This window comes from Leptinotarsa decemlineata, unplaced genomic scaffold (genome assembly GCF_025532065.1).
Source record: "Leptinotarsa decemlineata unplaced genomic scaffold, Ldec_3_MD MMD2_tig00026307_RagTag_RagTag, whole genome shotgun sequence".
Taxonomy (NCBI): Eukaryota; Metazoa; Arthropoda; class Insecta; order Coleoptera; family Chrysomelidae; genus Leptinotarsa; species Leptinotarsa decemlineata.
Window position 1 is genome coordinate 18,123,938 of NW_027412681.1, and position 20,328 is coordinate 18,144,265.

The following is a 20,328-nucleotide window of genomic DNA, read 5'->3' on the forward strand; positions in this document are numbered from 1 at the left end:
TCTGTTTGATTGTTGTCACTGATGATGGTGGCTATTTCAAATGGATCGCTATAAAAATATAAAATGTTATATATCCTTGGATTGTGAATTTATCGCTTTATCAATATCTGTAATTGAAAAGACAGGTCCGTATTTGAAAACAACAAATTTGATAGTGGCCATGTTGACATGAAACGTTTTATCGAATATTTATTATTACATCGTCATAGTACACTTCGGATACAATAACATTTTCCTTTTCCATTTTTTGATATTCTCCGAAATAACAATTCCATTCGAAAATAACGAAAAACAGCATTGGTTTTCCCCATGTAACTCGAGAAGAGCGAGAGTCCCCGTAAATTTTCTTCGATTATTGTATTGTTTCCGATGACAGTTACCTTTTTTCCCATTTAATCGTCTTCGTATCTGTTACGGTTTAGGATATAGCAATGTCACCACATGATAAAACAAACAGCCTGTATACGTTGTTATATATTCAAAGTAATTCATCAGATTTTTTATGAGGATAGGTACATTGTTATATTAGTGTAGTTGGTATTACCACATGTGAGTATTACCGCAATTGGTAAAACTTCAAAAAACATTAGAGACAGAAAAGGGCAATTTCTAGTTATAAATATTGCGCTACCGGCTGAAATAAGACTTGAATTTAAATGGTAATAATTAAGTACTTTACCGTCATCATTCCAGTTCAAAAGCCGTTCTGCGAGTGGTAAATTGCATTAGAAATTATTTTAAAACAATTTGAAAAGAAAATAGTCTGTCTCTATAGAAAAATAAATGTTTACAAGGTGAGCAATTTTTATTAACCTTCGATCTAATTGGTATTGATAAAATTTTGTAACCATATTGTCTAATCTTTCTGCGTGACAGATAACTATATTTTCAGAAAAAATGTGCAAATCAGTGAATGACGTAAATTTAATCCACATCGTACGTTGATCGATATTTACATTTTGGTGATTCACAGTGGATATTTGTATAGCTAGAGTTGTAAATATTTTTTTTGAGATAATTCAAAACTTTCCAATAGAAGTATTCCGAATGTTCATACATACTCATAGTTGAGTATATTCGGTCAATTGTATTGGAAGTATGAATTTTTTTCCATACTGTTTTCAAATACAATTTAGAGTTGAATTAGTTGACAGAGGTTGTCTATCTTCTTTCAAATAAAACTTTGTCAATTACACTTTTTTAGAAAATGAAGGTACGAACTTCTAATATCATTTCCACCAAATGGACAAAACCACAACAAAACAATAACTGTGTCGATTTCGACAAAACAAAAACATGAGTTTGATTGAAGGTAATTGACAATGTTTCATAAATTTCATTAGTTTGGATTTCCATTGTTCATTAGTTTGGATTTCCATTGTCTAATATTGTATAAAATGATTTGAAATCTCTGAAAGAACCAATTAAAATAAATTGAAAAAGAGTAGCTGAAAATAACAATTATACTAAGCAAAAAAAAACCCTTAAATGAAATGACCACCAAATGGTCATCTCCCGTTAAACCGGTGAAGCGGAAAGAGGAAAGCGCAGATAAGTGAAAATTAGTACTCTAATAACCCATAAATAGTCATCTCTCGGAGGAATTAATCCTGTCACCACCCGAAGACGATTGTGGATACTAACAATCGAAACGTTGTGAAGTAACTTGGCTTGTGAAGTAACTTACCTTCTAATTTTTTTTTTGTTCAATTATTCTATTTTCACTTGTATTTTATCTATTTTCACTATTATTTCATTTCAGGTTTTTTTTTGCTTTATATAATTGTTATACCCAGCTATTCATTTTTCATTCTTTTTCAGTTCTTTCAAGGATTTCAAATAATTTTTTATAATATCAGACAATGCAAGTCCGAACTAATGATGTTCTTTTTTAATTTTTCTGTTTTATTGGTAAAGGGATTTCAAATCATTTTATATACCTAATATTAGACAATAGAAGTCCGAACTAATGAAATTCAAAAACTTGAGTTGTCACAATGAAAAATATTGTGCCACACGCGACTCTTATTGTCATCAACGAAATGCCCCGTCATCAGGCGGAAAGATCAAAAAGTTTCGGTGTGATGTATATGTTTATGTAAACAGAGTGAAAACAGTCAGCGAAAACAACTATTTAGATAAAACATATCTGTTATTCGTATACTTTTTGGCCTAAGTTAATTCAGCAAGTTCTCAAATTCGTGACTGGAGAATTCTTAGAAAGTTACGAAACAATGATCTCAGTTCCATTCATTCCTATGCTATCATTTGTCAAATCTGCCATGATTTTATCCATTCTATAATCTATTCGTCTTTTTGACCATGACTTCATCTAGTATCTTGGTTTTTTCGCATGCGCTTGAAATATCCGATTATAATAAAACCGCGGGCTGTTATAACGACGTCATCTATCAAACGTCTTCAGTTCATTCAGGTTGGAGCCCAGCTCCTTTGCCCTTTCAGCTGATACAACGTCGTCTAGAGCCCAAAGCACGTATTTATAGAGAAAACTCCAAAAATGGGCCTTAGCAGAAATTGGTTTTAGTTCTGTTAACGATCCGATATGGCGCTGCTATCAAAAATCTGTTTCTGTGGGTAAAACAGATTCCCTACTATCCGACGGTCATACGTCAATGTCGTCAATCAAATATCAAATCATTATTTGTGCTTTGTGTATTCATCCTGCCGCAACATCTACTTCAAAAATTGTGTGACCTCTTGAGAGCCGATTAGAGTCGTCTCCATTTCGAAACCTGGAAAAATCATACAGGACCGACGCGACAAAGTCCTTGAGACCAACCAGCCTCATGTCATTTGCAATGCTGACCTTAGAAAATATTCTTGACAGGCATATTAGGGACAAAGCACCGGCTACCAGACCGCTGCATTGAGACCAATACGAGTACGCGATGAAGTATGTTCAGCTGTTTTCTCGAATATTCACGCTGTATTTGATGACACGTCTCTTGGATCAAATATACAGGCGTCGAGATAAAGAGGGATTGAAGACACAAACTGCAGATAGATAGACTGCATGCTTAGAGATAGATTGGTATACCAAATAACAACGAAATAATTGTACATAGCACCATTCAGTTTTTCCACTGATGAGAAAATTGAAATTATGAATGAACATATTTTCAACAAAAAAACAATTGAAAATTTTTTTCAGTTTACCCGGAAATTAATTCAAGTCAAGAATATACCCTGTATATTTTTCAAACCATTTAAAGTAGGATATGAAATTCTATTTTCAATGGCATAAAGTCAAGCGGGTGGCATTGTGACATCATTTATAGAAATATTATCAAACAACTTGATCTTGCATGGAACAAATGGCGAAAGTTTGATCAGTATTAATATAAAAATTCAAAATTTGAGATTTTTCACCAACTTACTTCTTTTTCTGAAATTCAAATTTGAAACTTTTAACCAATTCACTTACTCATTTTTCTGAAATGTCAAATTTTACTTCATTTGTCTCGAAAATCTTGATAGATACATACTACAAATAATCAGTGTTATTATTTTCAGAGTTTGAAGGCCGTGGCTTTTTGGAATTTCTTCCTGACGTTTCGTTGATACGAGTGGCTAACTGCCAGAGGTTTAAACATCCTAAGCTAACATCTCCGATTTCGTTATTCGTGTGTTTGATTGTGAAAATGAAGGCAGGTAGTGTTCGCCCCCAGATGTGCTGTGTGACAAACTGTAATGGTTTGCAGAGTAAACGTCATCGGTTTCCTCGATCAGCCTGAACTTTTTGAATTGTGTATGGAAAATGTTAACAATCTGTTACTGAACAATAAAACGAAGGTGCAAATTCATAAAAGTCATAATGAAGTATTGTAAAACGATGACTTCACACAAGCAGGAAAAGATTCCAAAAGTTCCCAATTAGTTAAAACTGGTAGTTTTATCATTTTTCAGTTAGTCAGTGTTTTTCTTATCTTCTATATCCTAATTCCTTGATATTGTCATTTAAAAAACATATGTGGTGAGTTACAGACATTTTTAAAACAAAATGTCAATTTCGATCTAATTTATTGTAAGATCACAATAATTCTGCTGACACTGTTTGCAAATTCATCATACGATGCTGTAGGTGCATTTCAACAAAATTATGGAAGGTATGGAATTCAAATTTATCGTTTATTCAAACACTTCTCTAAATCCAGATTCTGTTAAGGTTATTGCTGACAAAAAATTTTGAATAACAACACAAAACCAAAAAATATATTTTTCTTTCAAACAGGAAATGAACGATGTTACTGATATTCAACTATAACGTTGAACCAATTCACCACATTTACATTCTACTTTTAATGCTACTGGCACTCATATGAAGCTACTTTTTCTGTCTAGTAAAACTATAATTTTTCCAAATTCAAGTTTATATTCCGTTGATAGTTGGTTTATTTGAGAATTGTTGTTCTGCCATTGTAATTCTCTTGTTATCATTACAATCTTATCTGTGTATGTATTTGGAATATCGACTGTTTTTAGATTCTAGTGTTATTTGTAATTTTAATGTTGACGTTGCTCGTCTGATCCTAGAAATAAATTTGTATTACATGCTTTAACAATTTTCATTTCTTCATCATCATTCATTATTAAACCTAGTTTTGAATATCACAAAATAAACTTTTGTTCAGCTTACTTCAAGTACGAACTTGCATACAGGACTCATACATTTTAGCTTCTTATGGGAGTCTTTGATTCATATTCATTTTCACCTTCATACTTTTCAATCCAGAGAACATTGGATAATGGTTATTGAGCAATGGATAATACTTGGTCGTTGCTCAATAACCATTATCCATTGCTATTCAATCTGTGGCCATAGTATTTTAAATTTGCCGATAGTTCTCCTTTTGTCCAGCAGTTGACGCGTCGAATTGTCCAAAAGTTCTGTTAACGGACAACTATAGCGCTAGTATCAGTTTCTAACATTACCACAGGACGTTTTATTCTATATATAGGTGTTCTCTGGTCTAAAGAAGGCAAGATGAATACTGTTCGTATAGTAGAAAAAATAGAAAATATTTCCCAACAAAACACGCGACTCAGACTAGTTTTTGTCTGTTTGGTAAAATTCGAGTTTGTGTTCGAAACCAAACCAAGTTTTTTTATTTTTGTAAATCCTCTTTTACGTTTCTGGTGATTGGGGGATTGTTTTGGATTTAATGATACATTTCTTCACTTCAAAGATATTTCCACCAGAAACTTTCGAAATTAACACACTGTATTCAATGGGCCACCTTCATTCATTTGTTACTACGAGTTGTATGATCTTGCATTTTTAAATAGTATAAATCCCTGATCCTCCCCGCACTCACATTGAAGATACAACTCGACAGTTCGTAATTACTTTACCATACGATGAAATAATTTCATATGAACATATCTCATAGTTCAGTTGGTTGAAATATCCAGATGTGATATATGGATTTTTAAAGCAATGAAAAATAAGAGCTATTTCGACTGTTTTATGTTGATTGGAACGGCATTATCGACAAAAACTGAACCAGGATTACTAGAAACGACACAACCTTGGGTACATGATGTTTTTACAACAATTGTTAATGTGTCATTGATTATTGAAGAATCTGTCGTTGAAGATAAAAATTTAGTAAGTATGTTATTTTACTTCATTACCATACAAACTGAAGAGACTAATGACCAATGTCATTGGCACCATAGATGAATAGTTTTCTGACTTCATTCAATCATTTAGAACTTTTGTGAAATTATGTCAAAAGTGTCTGTCGCAGAAATAAATGGGGTCACGATCACAGTAACAAAGCCATATAATCCATAGTTTAGATTAGATACTCAATAAAATGAAGCTTCTCGAAAGAGATAGAAATGATGGAACCTCTACATACATTACATCTCCTTGTAGGTAAGGCACAAACTATTTTTTTTCAATATAATCTTCGGTCTGAGAGTACAAACAATTGTTACGAGAATTATACTATACTACTATACAGTAGGGGAGACTAATAGGGGGATATACTTAAGCAAGGCAAACTAACATGAGGGGGATACCTTGCACCCTGTTGAGTACCTTCACCCTCTATGTGGGGCCGCCCGTGTACGGCAGTCGATGAGTATAGTTTGAAAAAATCGATATTCTGGAATACTCCAACGCGTCAGATAAGGGTATAATGGCAAGAATCTGACGATTTGAGTGTCACTTGAAGGAGTGGAACGATCATTAATTTGCAAAAAAATCGTCACCTCGATATTCTCGAGCGCGATTGATTTTTTATTCATTTTGAAGAAAGTAATTTAGGGTTAATTCTTAATCATTTCCTGATGATGCTAACTTGGTTAGTGAAAGGCGCGTCGAGATACAGCATTTTGTTCTGGTGTGAGGAAAGTGTTTTCAATAGACTCATTTCACGTTGAAGGTTTCAAATTCTGTTCATCAAGTGGAAATAACAGTGAAAAGACAAAAAAATCACTGTTAAATTGCTCTCCCACTCACCCTTATATCGCATACGAAAGTGAAAAAATCATTCATGTTATTCGAATGCATCTCTTTTTTTTTCGATGTAAAATGTTACTAACACAAAACCAAAAACATACTACTCAAAAATATATTGAATATAATGACATTGTTTCTAGATAGGTGTTTATATAGGTAGTCTGTTAACTAGACCATTGCTTCACAATAAAGAAAGTTCAAAGAAGAGTTTGGTGTATTGCAGTGTATCTCGTTTTATTGAGTCAGGTATATCACTGTAGATAACATAAATTTGGTAACTCCGTCGAAAAAGTTTCAAAGAATAAAATGGCAAAATTAGCTTACCTTTATGACTAATTTTGAGGTTATGAACATCTTTCCTGTTAAGATGGAATAGCATTTTGTTGATAATTTATGGAAAATTATTTGAAAATTGCATTATTTTTATTCAATCTGCCAAAGTCTCTCAGCTTGTGTCAAATTCTTTCTCTACTAGGAATACCGAAGATGAATCGTAAACAGAAATTCTGAACTGCTGTATTCATTTTTTCACACTACTAGTCAAGCACTGGCAATATAAAACATCAACATGGATGGATTTTGATAAGAACAAGCCCTGACTCAGACCGAAGATAATGATGATAAGTTGACTGAAATATTTTTTAAATCCAGCATCCAAAACCACACCATCTCAAATCATAATCAATTATAATACAAACCGAAATACATATACTACTTTTGAAGTTATTGAAACTTAAAACAAGAACACCAGATGGACCACAGTTCATAATCAAACAATGGTGAGGGGCTTTTTTAACGAGTATCTCTTTATAATTATTGACCATGTTCGACAAAAAATACCTATAAAGATCTGTACCGTCAGCATACAATTGCCTTGAGAAAATTGAAAACACTTCATTAGAATTGATGTATAGATGACATATAAGAGTACCAAGGAATAAACTTTATGGTACACTCTACAATATTGTTATTTTCATATTGGAAATTAAGTTTCGCATACTTTTTCCTGAAGGGAATAGACTTGATGAAAAAATAATTTGAAAAGTGGTATTTTCAAGATATCTGATATATAACATATATTTTCAGATATATTGTTGAAGAGTGGTTCGTCCTCGTTCGTTTATTTAATTTTTTTTTATTTGTTTACTTCAAATCACATCCTTACTTAGGTTACATTTTTTTGTTTGTTGCATCTACAATTATCGGGTTGATATTCATTATTATTTCACTTATTTCGTTTACATTCTACTGCTGCCAGAGTTTTTTCCCGCCTGTACTCCCTTAGCACTTCAGACTCGAGTGTGTACGTGTCTAGGAGAGAAGTTGACCGTTAGTGGTAAAGCAAACAACATCGTTTTCCTCCCTGTCATCAAACTACTTCTGCTTTGTTTATCTACCGAATTGTATTACTACATGTTAAAAAGTGCTTTCATCCTACTTTACTCCTGTGGTAAGTGATATTTGAACTACTATAGATGTTATTCAACATCAAATTTTACTTTTACCGCTCACATTACAATTTTGAAAAGGCATTTGGTTATCAATTCAGAAATTTTGTTTCCTTGAACTTGGCGTCCCTTATAATTTTACAGTCCAATCCTCAATTCTTCCTGAATATCTTGTGACCTAATTTGGGATCAACTAGAGAAGTTATGTTTATACTGTACCTGCGTTCTCATCTGTCGATGAGTTAAAGAGAGAGAGAGAGAGAGAGAGAAGGAGAGAAAGAGTCAGCAATTTTTTTAAACTCTTCAAGCGGGTAGATATATCACATGTAAAATGTACAGGTGGTTGCTAGGTATTTTTTCCACCATGTGTTCAGTCCATTCGAGACTGAAGCAGCAAAAGTTTCTCGAACCCCCAGTTGTTTCCAGTGGTCATAAATATCTTTCCTGGAGGGTTTCACCTGACAGTGGATGGCGGATAATATATAACACGTGAAGGATCTTGATGTGAACTGGAAAGCTTCTTACAGAATTTGATGTTCTTTTGCTCACTTCAGAATTGTTTCTTTTGAAACTACTGACATCTGTAATCTAGCAAATGAGTTGGCAGCACCTCCTAATTCAAAGACTTAGTTTGATCTATTGGTCGACTTCTCATCTCATGTACAAACTATTCATATCTCATAACCAGACAGGCAGTTTGCGAAAACTCAGGTTCGTAAAGAGCATGAACGACATTGCTCATGAATATTACTGAATTTTTTTTCCCTACACCAAATCGTTATTTTTAACACCTCGACACGTGTTTCGATCACCAAGTGATCATCTTCAAAGAGGAAATGTCTGTTAAAAATAACGATTTGGTGTTGGGAAAAACTCCAGTAATATTCATTACTACACCAAAGGTTCCAAACAGTGCATCATAAGGACATTGTTCATAGTGATATCAATTTGTAAATGTCAGTCTCCTCGAATTTTCTGTAATTATACATCCACTAGATCCAGTAATAGCTGCTTCAGGAGCGTAACAGCCAATCCAGAAATTTCCACAGTCACCATTATGTCTCCATTGAGATCTTCTGATCTCAAACTTATTTCAGTGTTGTGTAAATTACCGATAAATGTTGGGAAACCATCTGAGCCGTTGAGTGGGAGGATCTTCAAGACCATTTCCAAAATTTTCCCTGGCTAGATGTTCGTTTCAGCTCTAAAGATCCATCTATTTGTGTTTCTGAAGTAAAGTTTTTCTATCATCCATGGTTGCATACATTCCTTTTTCAATGAAACAAATATCTAGCAGAAAACCTTGGTCCAACAAAAATTGCGAGCAAGCTGTCACCTTCAAAAATCTCGCCTTCCGGCAGTGGAGCAAAAATCCCAGTGCTGAAAACCGAACTAGATTTGTTAGTGCTCGCAACAACTGCGAACTCAGGATAAATGAAAACAAAAGAACTTCGCAACCATAAAATTAGGGATAAACTGCTTGTCAATCACAACAGTAGTAGATTCTTCTGGTCGGTAGCTAACGCTGTTAATCAAAACTTTACAAAATCCAATTTCACCATAAACACAAGTGAATGGTTCAATAGGAACAACATCCATAGGAAAAATCAAATCTACTAGCTGGACAATTTGCGTCCCACTCTACAGTCGATTTTCTCCAAAAGGCACCACCCACTATTTCCACACCAGAATCCACAAAGCCGGAAATACTTTCCGACAACGTTTAGTCAGACGAGTTTTGAAAACGCTCAATATCAACAAGACGTCTGGTCCTGATGAAGTACCCGTCATCGTACTCAAAAAGTGAGCGAATGAACTTGCACCAGCATTTTGCAAACTATTTAACCTGTCTTATAAAAAAGGGGCTTTTCCTTCTTGTTGGAAGATTACTCGCGTTCAACCTATTCCCAAAAAGAGCAAGAAAAATCTTCCAAATAACTATAGACCAGTCGCTTTGCTTTCAGTGATATCAAAAATCATGGAGAAATCCGTAAACCACCATATGTTCAAATATTTGGAAGGCTTCAACATCCTGAGCGATCATCAATATGGCTTTCGGAAATAAAGATCAACAGGCGACCTTCTATTGTATATCACCTATATTTGGAATAACGCAATCGAGAAACATGGAGAATCAAGAGATGTTGCGCTTGACATTTCTAAGGCCTTTGACCATGTGTTGCATGAGGGTTTGCTGGCCAAACTTCGATGATATGGCCTGTTGGATCATTTTTGTGTATGGCTTTCTAGCTTCCTGAAATAACGTTCCCTGCTGGCCTGCAGCATATCTTAATGAGGATCTAGTAGTAATTTCGAATTGGGGTGAAAGTAAACAGTTTCAATTCAATGCCACAAAAACCCAGGCATCGGTTTTCTCCAAAAAGATAAATGTCCCCGAATCGGATATAATAATGTTACATCAGTCAATTCCACTTTCTGCTTCGATAAGTTTGATGGGGGTTAAAATGGACTCCAATATGTCTTGGTAGAATCATGTCGCTGGAATTGCAAAGGCTGTTTCTCAAAAGCTTGAAACACTGTTCCAAACGAGACAACTGTACACACCTCAGCAACTTTTGATGCCTTATAAAGCTCAGATCAGACTTTCTTTGGAGTATTGTTCTCATGTATGGAGCTCCTCCCCTAAGCATATCCTGAAGCTGCTGGATTCCATCCAGAAAAGAGTCATCCGCCTGATTAGAGACGTGAACATCACTTGCAACCTTGATAGTCTGGAACATCGAAGAAAGGTTGGAGATTTGTCTCTCTCCTATATATATTTTCACGGAAAGTGTTCAAGTGACTTGGCACATATGAATCCACCAAGAGCGGTACATATTAAAAAATACGCGACGGACTGTGGCTGCTCATCGTTTTCAACTCAGTACACCTCAAACTTCACTGTTTAATTTGGAGAACTGAGTTCGTTTGAAAGAAATTTCCTGAGAACATTTCTCCAAATAGATTTAATCTCCAGCGATTCAAATTGAGAATTTTTCAGTAGTGCTAGAGTTTTGTTCTTGAAAAAAAGTAGCATGCTCTATTACCACTGGTGGCATTATGCATGTCTTCCGTGCAGTCAGATTGATGATAAACATGACATATTTGCGACTACGTTAGAATACTGTTTTGTTGAAAACGCAACTTACTCTGAGTATATTTCACACAAAAAAAAGCGTCTGTCTGGATCGATAGAGTGGGAACTGCATCATGTTCCTAGAATTGAGTATAATCTATCAAAGGGTACACTTCGACAACTCTTCTCTCAATGCCTATTCGTACAGAAATGTATGAAATGAATGTTTTCATTTGTAATCGGTTCTTTACACTCTAACTGCCTAACTGATTTTTATTTTAGGATATTGAAGTAGGCGGACTTCTAAACCAAAGATGGGTCGATCCTAGACTGGGAGCTAATGAACTCACCAGAAAATGGGCTGTTGCTGGTCAGGTTTGGGAACCCAAAATAACCACTTTCAATGGGGAGAAGATATTTGAGGAGACAGTATTTTGGCGAGGATTTGGAGAAGAAGGCAATGTTCTTTTGTCCAAGAAAATTAAGATTAAAATTAAATGTACCAGGGACCTTCAATTATTTCCATTCGACACTCAATATTGCACATTGAAATTGGGATCATGTGAGTAATTATAGTCTGGAAGAAATAAAGAACACAGTCTGAAATTAGAAATATCTTTGGAGAATTCCAAAAATCAAAATATTCTCATATATGCATTCTTGGCAGCCCTCTAACTTTTATAAAGTGTTTGAATATGCTTACGTTTTTTGTTTGATCATTTCTCCATGCTTCATGTTAATATTCGCAATACCTATCCCAGGAGCTAGAGCGAAACAAGTACGAGTATTGGGGCTAATATAATTGTTTACTTTATCAAATTCCATAGTATATCTACAAGAGTTTGACTGAAATAGAACTAATATGGAACTGATTGCCTTATGAAGATTTAGCTTGATCATAAGCAAATAACTTTAGGGATAAATGTAAAGGTCAGACACGACCATATTACACATCTATCTAAATTCAGAGTCTTAACTGCTTGTGACAATCTGCCAAATAATTAGCTGATTGAGGACAATTTTCCTTTGTCTTCGAAGATGAACATTTATTCAATAACCCCTATTAGGTATACTCATAATTTGTACTTCAAATGTCGAGTCTATCTGTTTAAAAAAAAATCTGTTTTTCCGTTAACCAGCTGTCGCACCTCTACGAACGACAACCCTCAAAAGTCGAAACTTGTGCGAGCTACGGATCAACGAGGTCTTACCTTTTAACGTGTGATTCCTAACACGGGTTGGACGATAGCAAGTGAAGATCGATCGTTCAGACTAGGGCTTGAAATAAATGAATTTGGATAACATCTTGATTTGACAGACTTTTTCAGTAAACTTTTTCAGTAAACTTTTTCATTTTTTCGTTTTATTCAAGCACTAGTTGAAATTCCCAAGACGCCTTCTTGTTTTTTTTTTCAAAAACATCATTTTGTTGATGAATGAGGAGAGTTTTCAAAAGTTGTGTCAATCATTTACCAATAGACATACAAATCCCCAACTTTCCTTCATTTTTCTCGACTATCGAGGTTGTTTGTGATGTCTTACTAGTTTCCCTTCAGAATCAGTGCCGGTATGCTTATATGTACTATTGACGGAGCTTCATATATGGGAACAATATTCCAAAATAATCTAATCCCAAATTCCTGCATTGAGAGTTGCTTGTGATTACTACTTTCTAGTTGCCTTTTTTATTCCAATATGTTTTGACATTGAATTTATCTTGGGTTACTGTCACCACCAGCTGAAATATCTCTTGGGTCGTCATTGAGATGTAACATTTTGGAGTCGACAATGACGTCCATTGGCAAGAGAGTTTGACCAACTAATAATTAAATCAATTCGTTCTTTGTCACGAGAATTCTCAATTAACTTTCGGAATTTGTTCAAAGTATCTTCATAAAGGGTGTCATTTGACTTGGTGCACCTTCAACTTTGAAATTTTGAATAGCAAACTGTATTTTAAAACAATTTTTGTTTGACAATGTTCATACGTTATTTGTATTTCGACCCAGATTTAAACAGACTTCAACCCTCTATTCCAGAGAGGTCGTTCCACTTCAACCTCAAGAGGTTTAAGAATAACCGGAACTCTCTTGAACTACCTTTATTTTGGGTACTATGGAGTTCAATGATTACTATAGGCGATGACTTGTAGGAGGAGTGAAATCAGTCAAAAAATATACCACAAAACTTTTATTAGTAAGAAAGAATCGATATTCAAGAAAAATGAGTGCATTTCTCAATTTGAAGCTCAAACGATTTATAAATATGAAACAGCACAAATGTAGATATACAAGGTTTCATTTCTTTTGTACCTTCGAAACTTAGAATAAGTTACTCCTCAAATTCCAGTTGTTTTTATCTTCAGACTACGATCAGTGAACAGAAGTGTTACCTTTTTACAGTCATAAATATTAGGCTTATGTAGTCTTATTTTGTCATCAAAAAGAGCACACAATTGTGCTCTCGTCAGAAAACACTATATGAATTCATTGAAAACACCAGCATTGATAATAATAAGACCTTGGAAATATCGAGTGGAATTCCCGAGAATTTCCATGTTTCCCAACTGCATGAATAGAAAAGATGGATTGTATATGAAAGAATGTTAACATTTGATCTTTGTTTTCGAAAAATATGTTCATGGTCTCTTATTAGTTCAAGTAACTATTCATGAATGAATGAAATAACTGACTGAATGGTAATTCATTAGAAGATTGTTCTAACTAATATTTGACTCTCTTGAAACATTTTGTTAGCTTGGATGAAATGAATATCTCTGAGCGTTTCAACAGTTGAGTCAGCTTTGATCCAACTGCATGATATTATCTTGATTCTCAATTTTATTCTCCATCGTTCATCCATCAAAGAAGATATTCTTAGTTTTCAGCTTTTGACAGTATTACAATGATATTTTATAAATTTGTATGCAAGTACTTTTTTCAGATATTATCAATACTTGAACTGAGAGGGGTTCAATACTACTTAGCAAAGATGAAAGAGATAAGACTCAACATGGGTTGTCTTTTCTCCGAATGGTGAACTCCTTTCGAAATACACTGGCTACAAACTGAGCTCTGCTCGGGCATTTCAATTCATTTATTTCTTAATTTGATTCATGAAAATAATCGCTGTTTCGCGATGAGACATGCGTTTGCTGACTGGGACATCGGTCAGGGCCGGCTTCAGATTCATTACAGTATATGTCGTGGATTATTTGTTTGTTGAGATAGATTTCACCTCTTGAACATATTTCATCTTCTTTGACCGTCTCGGATATTTTCTCCTGTGAATCTTATCTAACAGGAATCAATTGTTGAAATAACAACTTCTGTTCCTGTTGGTCATACGCCCTCTGCATTTCTGTTGTTTCAACTAAAAACGTTTTTTTCTTCCCCAATTTTCATTATTTCTTTTTGTTGTTTCTAGGATATTTTCGAATATTCCACAAGTATACAGTCAGTCATGATAATTTATATTATTTTTATTGCTCCATTTTTTTTATCTCCTCACTAGCCATTTAACATAATAGTGATAGTCAAAAATAAGCTAGCAAGTCATTCACTCAACAGGAATAAATTCTATATCTCCAAACCTTCACAAACACTTGTGACTGAGTTATAGCAAAAATTCAGAAGGAACGCTTTTTCAGATCGTTTTCCACATGATGAGGTGTCAATAATATGGGATGATCAGCCAATACTTATACTGAATGAACTTAGAACGCATGAATTCAGATTAATCAATGTATCAAAGAATATCATAATGGACATGAAAACCTCGGGTAAGTAATATATTTTTCAAAATATTATTTCATTTAGTTAGTTGAATTAGTTCTTTAGGCGATTTTGATGATTGATAGTAAATATTGAGACTGCAAAGATAATTTTATTAAAATAATAATTATTTCGTTCAAACCACTGTAATGAGGAAAAATTTGAGGGATATGCCACAAAAATAGGGTTTTACAGCAATGAAAATGTGAAAGAGCGAGTCAGAGTCTGTCAGAATAAGGCATTTTTTTAAATTCCTTTCTTCGACGTAATTTAATGCTTTCAAAATAGCACATAATTCCCCTGTGAAAACAATACTCTCTTTGGGTAATTTGAAGGGGGCCCTGTAATCAGAACTAATGAAAGCTGCTCCTACACCCTTTTCGGTTTTTGGATGCGTCCGTGTATATCAAACAACGAAAAATATCGCAACACATTCTTGGTCGTTGATAAAAGACTCGTGTATTTCCGATTCAAGGTCCACCAAGTTCTCTATTTTTGAGGAAATACTTGATTGTTCCAGATAATATTGTATATTTCAAGCAGCAACTCCTTAGTATTTTCTGGCAACATTTTTAGAAAAACCGTTGGAATATCATCACGGCCAGGGAAAGAATGTTTCATGCATTTGAGATATTCAAGTTCTCTTGAAGTTATTTTATTGCCCAACGTATCTGATGTTATGGCTGAGGAAATTGTACCTATACGATTTCTCTCTCAACCTCAACTGTTTTATAACGTCAGGGTACTTATTCTTGCTCAAGTGTTGTTGAAGGGAGGCCGCTAGGGTTTCTACTATATCTTCTGGAGACGTAAAACATTTTTGTCCTTCGCTATGTAGTTAGTATAATTGTGAGATTGAATGCCAGATTTTATTTTCATTTTTCCAGATGGTACTTGATAGAGTTGAGCTGTTTATTTCATTCACAAATGCTCTCCACGAATCGCGTTTACTTTTTTCATCGTATTCCTGGCTATTGCTGTCAAACATTTCAATTCTATTCGATTTTCATCTGTTTTGTGTCTCTTGAAAATGTTGAATGCTTTTTTACATTTGTCAGCAATTTTTTGGTATTCTAGGTTCCACCAGGGAATGGGTGGATATTTATATACCTACAGTACTAGTTTTCCTAATACTTATTTCTGCTGTTTCAATTATCATCTCTGAGAATTGCTCAATCAGATGATCTATGTCTAGATGTGATACTCCATTCTCTTTCATATTTGCGAAGAATAAAAACTCAAAGTCGTCTCCACAATTTAATATTACCATCAGGTGTTAGAACGGTAAAACCTTCCATCAGTACAAGTTTCGAACCTATATAGGTTCATCATCAGCTAATTATTTAAAATTCTACAATAAAAGAAAAACAACATAACAATAGTCACATGTTAACAATGAGTTAAATGGTCACAATCAACTGGTGTTCTGGGCAAACAAATCCCATACCATCTATAGTTGCCATCTTGTTACAAAGAGAAAGATTGAGAAAGATAGAAAAAAAATGGAACGACAGGACTAATAGGTTTCCTGGGACGTATCACTATCCTTTATGTCGCTAATCGATTCCGGTTCTAATTGTTTCTTGATTTTGGTACACCTTGATTTTATCCTCCTCTCCGTCAGGAATGGATAAATTTTGTGTAGTAGAGAAAGAAGTCTCTGAAGGGTCAGGTGAGCCGTAGACGTTATGTTTTCAAAGAATTCATTGACCTCGTCGTATGTTGAGACGTGTTTTATAGTGTTGTCCTCAAACATTGGTTTGACTGGGTGTAAAAGGTCTTTCACTGGTGGGTTCGTGTCACCAGTCTTGACGTTTTTCCTCCGCTGATCTGTAGTAGGTTTGTAAATGTTGTTTCTTCATTGACTTCAAGGCGCGCTGGAGTTGTTATCTCAGATCTAGTTCTCTTAGTTGGATTATTCGGTGATAGATTTTCAGATTGATTGATATCTGTGTTAACTGTGCCTGTACAGCCACGGCTGGGTGGTCTGTCATAGTGTCAGTTGTGTTTTGAGGATCTTCGGTTTTATTTGGGCAGTTTGCTGCTAAATGTCCTTCTTGTTTGCAACTGAAGCATAGTTGATGATCCAGAGAGAGGTATATGCGATAGGGTGTATCATCGAAGGTTATAGTTATTGATGGGGGGATTGTGGAATGAACTAAAGGAGTATCGTAAATTTTGTCTTCGGAAGCTAAGTAGGTATTTGTTTGTATTCAGGATGAGAAACATCAATTCTCAAAAAGTAAATTGTTGACACTAGCTTCACGTCTAACTTGCGTGATTCCTGCTCCAAAAAACTTTTAGGAATAAAAGGGGAAACATGGATATTTTGGTTAACAGCACTAGCGTTGTTCATGAAATATATATATATATATATATATATATATATATATATATATACATATTCCGTTGTTTGAGATTCTTGAGGAACAAATGATGTCCTTTGGATTCACTTCACCACCTAAAGTCTTCTAATTTCAAGTTATCTAGGACATTGAATAGAATTGATTGTTTCTTAGTGGGAAACTTTGGCTTGTTTGGTTGGTTCGAAACAGTGGAAAACAATCTTGTAGAGTGATTGGAACTCCTGTAGTCAGAAGTACCCGCCAATCTATAATTGAAAGCAGGTTTCATCGAGGTCTAGTACGGATCTGTACGCTGCTTCCTGGGACAATGATAACAGACAGTCAGTCATTATTTTCCGTGTTTGAAAGCCGTGAATTGTTGGAATTTCTTCCTGACGTTTCGCTGGCGCGAGTGACTAGCTTCCTTAGATATTTATGCATCCTGAGTAAACATCTCCGAAATATTAACTCAGGATATATAAACCTCTAAGGAAGCTAACCACATACCTTTCTTATATGTGAAACAGAAACAAAGTCGGCATCGCGTTGAGTTGAGTATTTTGTTTGAAATTTTGTTTTGACTCGACATCATTTCGATAGAGGATACCTGTAATGGTTCCTACACAAAACATCTCTTTGATTTTTTTACTAATACTGAATCTTTGAATTTTGAGTTGTTGTTATTATTTTTTTGGTAAAATCGAGAGGTTGCATACGAATCAATGAAATATCTCGAATAAATAAGTTTCTCATGACACAGTCATGAAGTTAATAGAAAACTAAATAGACAGTTCAATATTCTCATTTCTCATTCTTCGCGAATATCACCTAGATGCTCTTTGAACACCCATTCTCATTATCGATAATAATATGAATGTTATCAATTAGTGCGATTTAAGGAACTTCAATCAACCGTTGTGCAAAATGTATCACAGTTTTTTTTCAGGTAATTTCAGTGTTGCAACAGTTCAGTTCGTGCTAAGAAGAAATTTCACTCACTACTTATTTTGTACTGGTACTCCTTGTTTCCTCATAGTGCTCCTCAACTACATATCCTTCTGGATGGACCTCGATAAGAGATGGAACTTGAACATACTGACTTTCAGTGGCAACTTATATTTCTATTATTCTTCCGTTTGTCTATTAAACCCAGTTTCGTATTTGAAAGCTTTAGATATATTCACTGGTGTGTGTACATTTTTTTCTTTAATATCCTTACTGGAAACTTTCCTTACGGACAGTATTTTAAATTTAGAACAAAAATTTTACCACCTGGGAAAAAGCACTACTTTCAATAAGTATTCTAGAATGATTAATCTAATCGAATTGGGAATGAAGATAACTTTTCCCATTTTTTTTTCATTTTTCATTTCACTTTTCATTTTTGTTTATATACCATAACAATATTGGTCAATTCACAGGTAAAATCAATAATAGAAGATTTGATTTGATATTTAATAGTTCCTGAAAATACAATGTTTCGCCTCAATGAAATATGACATTTTTTTCCAGAAAACTTCAGAAACTGAATATTGAGAATGAAACGACATTATTTTTCTCATACCTTTTAATAACATTTTGTCAAATTCAAATATATTTGAGTATAACAACCAATATAAAACGATTTTTGGTACATCGTTGGGTTTCATTTCATCTATAATTGTATGCTATTTTGTATCAGATGACCTATTGACTAAAATATTAAATGAATTCGAATTTAATATATCGAGTTTTATTAAAAATCAAATTGTTAAGGAATATTTTGAATGAAAATTATTTTTCTCCCGAGCTTTCAAATAAATATTTATTAAACATATATCTCCATTTAGTCGTTATTCATATAATCCACATATATATTCTTGTAAACTGACATCACCCGCTATCCCTGGATGTTGGTTACTCCTTCAATATATTCCTGATTTGACCTCCCAATTGCATTGCAAAGATTAACATTACTACAAAACCTTGTCATCCCTTCTATCTTGACATATACATTATTAATAAATCGAAATCATACACAATTTTCCCTGAAACACATGTTGTAAATTGATTTACTTTAGTAGGACTACTTGTACTCGTAACCTCTCTTCAGAAATTATGACAGATAATAAAAATAACTGCATGCATACTAAAACCACAGTAGAATAGTAGAATGCTAAAGACCCAATAGTGTCACTATCTCCTCTTTTTGGTAATAAATCACAATGCGCATGATCGAACGCGCATTGTGATTTATTACCACTCAATCTGATACAATCCTATCCGAAAAACCGCCTTCAAGCGGTAAGTATTGGAAATTCCTTATCTGATTTCAAACACAATGAACATGGCGTTCCTCAAGGGTCAATATTAGGACCGTTATTGTTTATAATAAACATTAACGACTCAAGTAACTATATGGTTCCGGTGAAACTTATCCGTTTGCAGAAGATACGACGTTGATATATTCTGGCAAACAGATCAGATCTGCACAGAATTCAAGAAGACTTAGATAATGAATCCGAAAACTGTTTTGCAGCCAAAAAACTCAAACTTAATAACGATGAATCACAGTAGCTTTATCTTTCGTCTATGAATGCCATAGAAACTCATTCTGTAAATTCACTAGAAGTAACTCTGGATAGTGATCTACCGTGGAAACCTCATATTACCAAATTGAGAAGAAAACTATCCAGTGCTCTATTCGTCCTACGATAACTTCAAACTATAACCAATTTAAATTCACTCGAAACAACATATTTTTCTTTATTTCATTCACACATAAGTTACGATACTATTCTTTGGGGTGGTTCATTGGATTCTCTCTTAATTTTTCGTTTACAGAAAAAAGCTGACAGTATATTGTCCTGTGTCAGCTATCTGGAACACTGCCTCTCTTTATTAAACACATAATAATGCCCTTACCGTGTTTGTACATTTTCCAAATTCTAACAGAGATTCACAAAAACTCCTCGATGCTCACCAAGCAATTGGACATACATAGCTATGCTACCAGACAAGCAGATAACCTGAGATTCCGCCAAACCAAATCAAAGAAAAATTCACTAAATTATCATCTCTACAATATATTACCATCAAAATTGAAATCATTAAATATATATTTATTCAAAATAAGGATAAAAACTTACTTTCGACGCAGTATTTTTATTCCACAGAGGAATACATTGAACATTTCAGACTTTGTAGGGAATAAAAT

The 20,328-nt window shown here is 34.2% G+C and overlaps 1 protein-coding gene across 1 annotated transcript; it reads left to right on the forward strand.

The window, feature by feature from the left end:
* The first annotated feature begins 3,348 nt into the window (after positions 1-3,348).
* On the forward strand, positions 3,349-18,935 carry LOC111503563 (glutamate-gated chloride channel). The gene is made up of 4 exons (XM_074181280.1): positions 3,349-5,629; positions 11,297-11,576; positions 14,664-14,795; positions 18,079-18,935. The coding sequence occupies exons 1-4, from the start codon at positions 5,459-5,461 to the stop codon at positions 18,531-18,533; spliced, it is 1,038 nt and encodes a 345-aa protein (XP_074037381.1). The 5' UTR covers positions 3,349-5,458; the 3' UTR covers positions 18,534-18,935.
* The last annotated feature ends 1,393 nt before the right edge of the window (positions 18,936-20,328 follow it).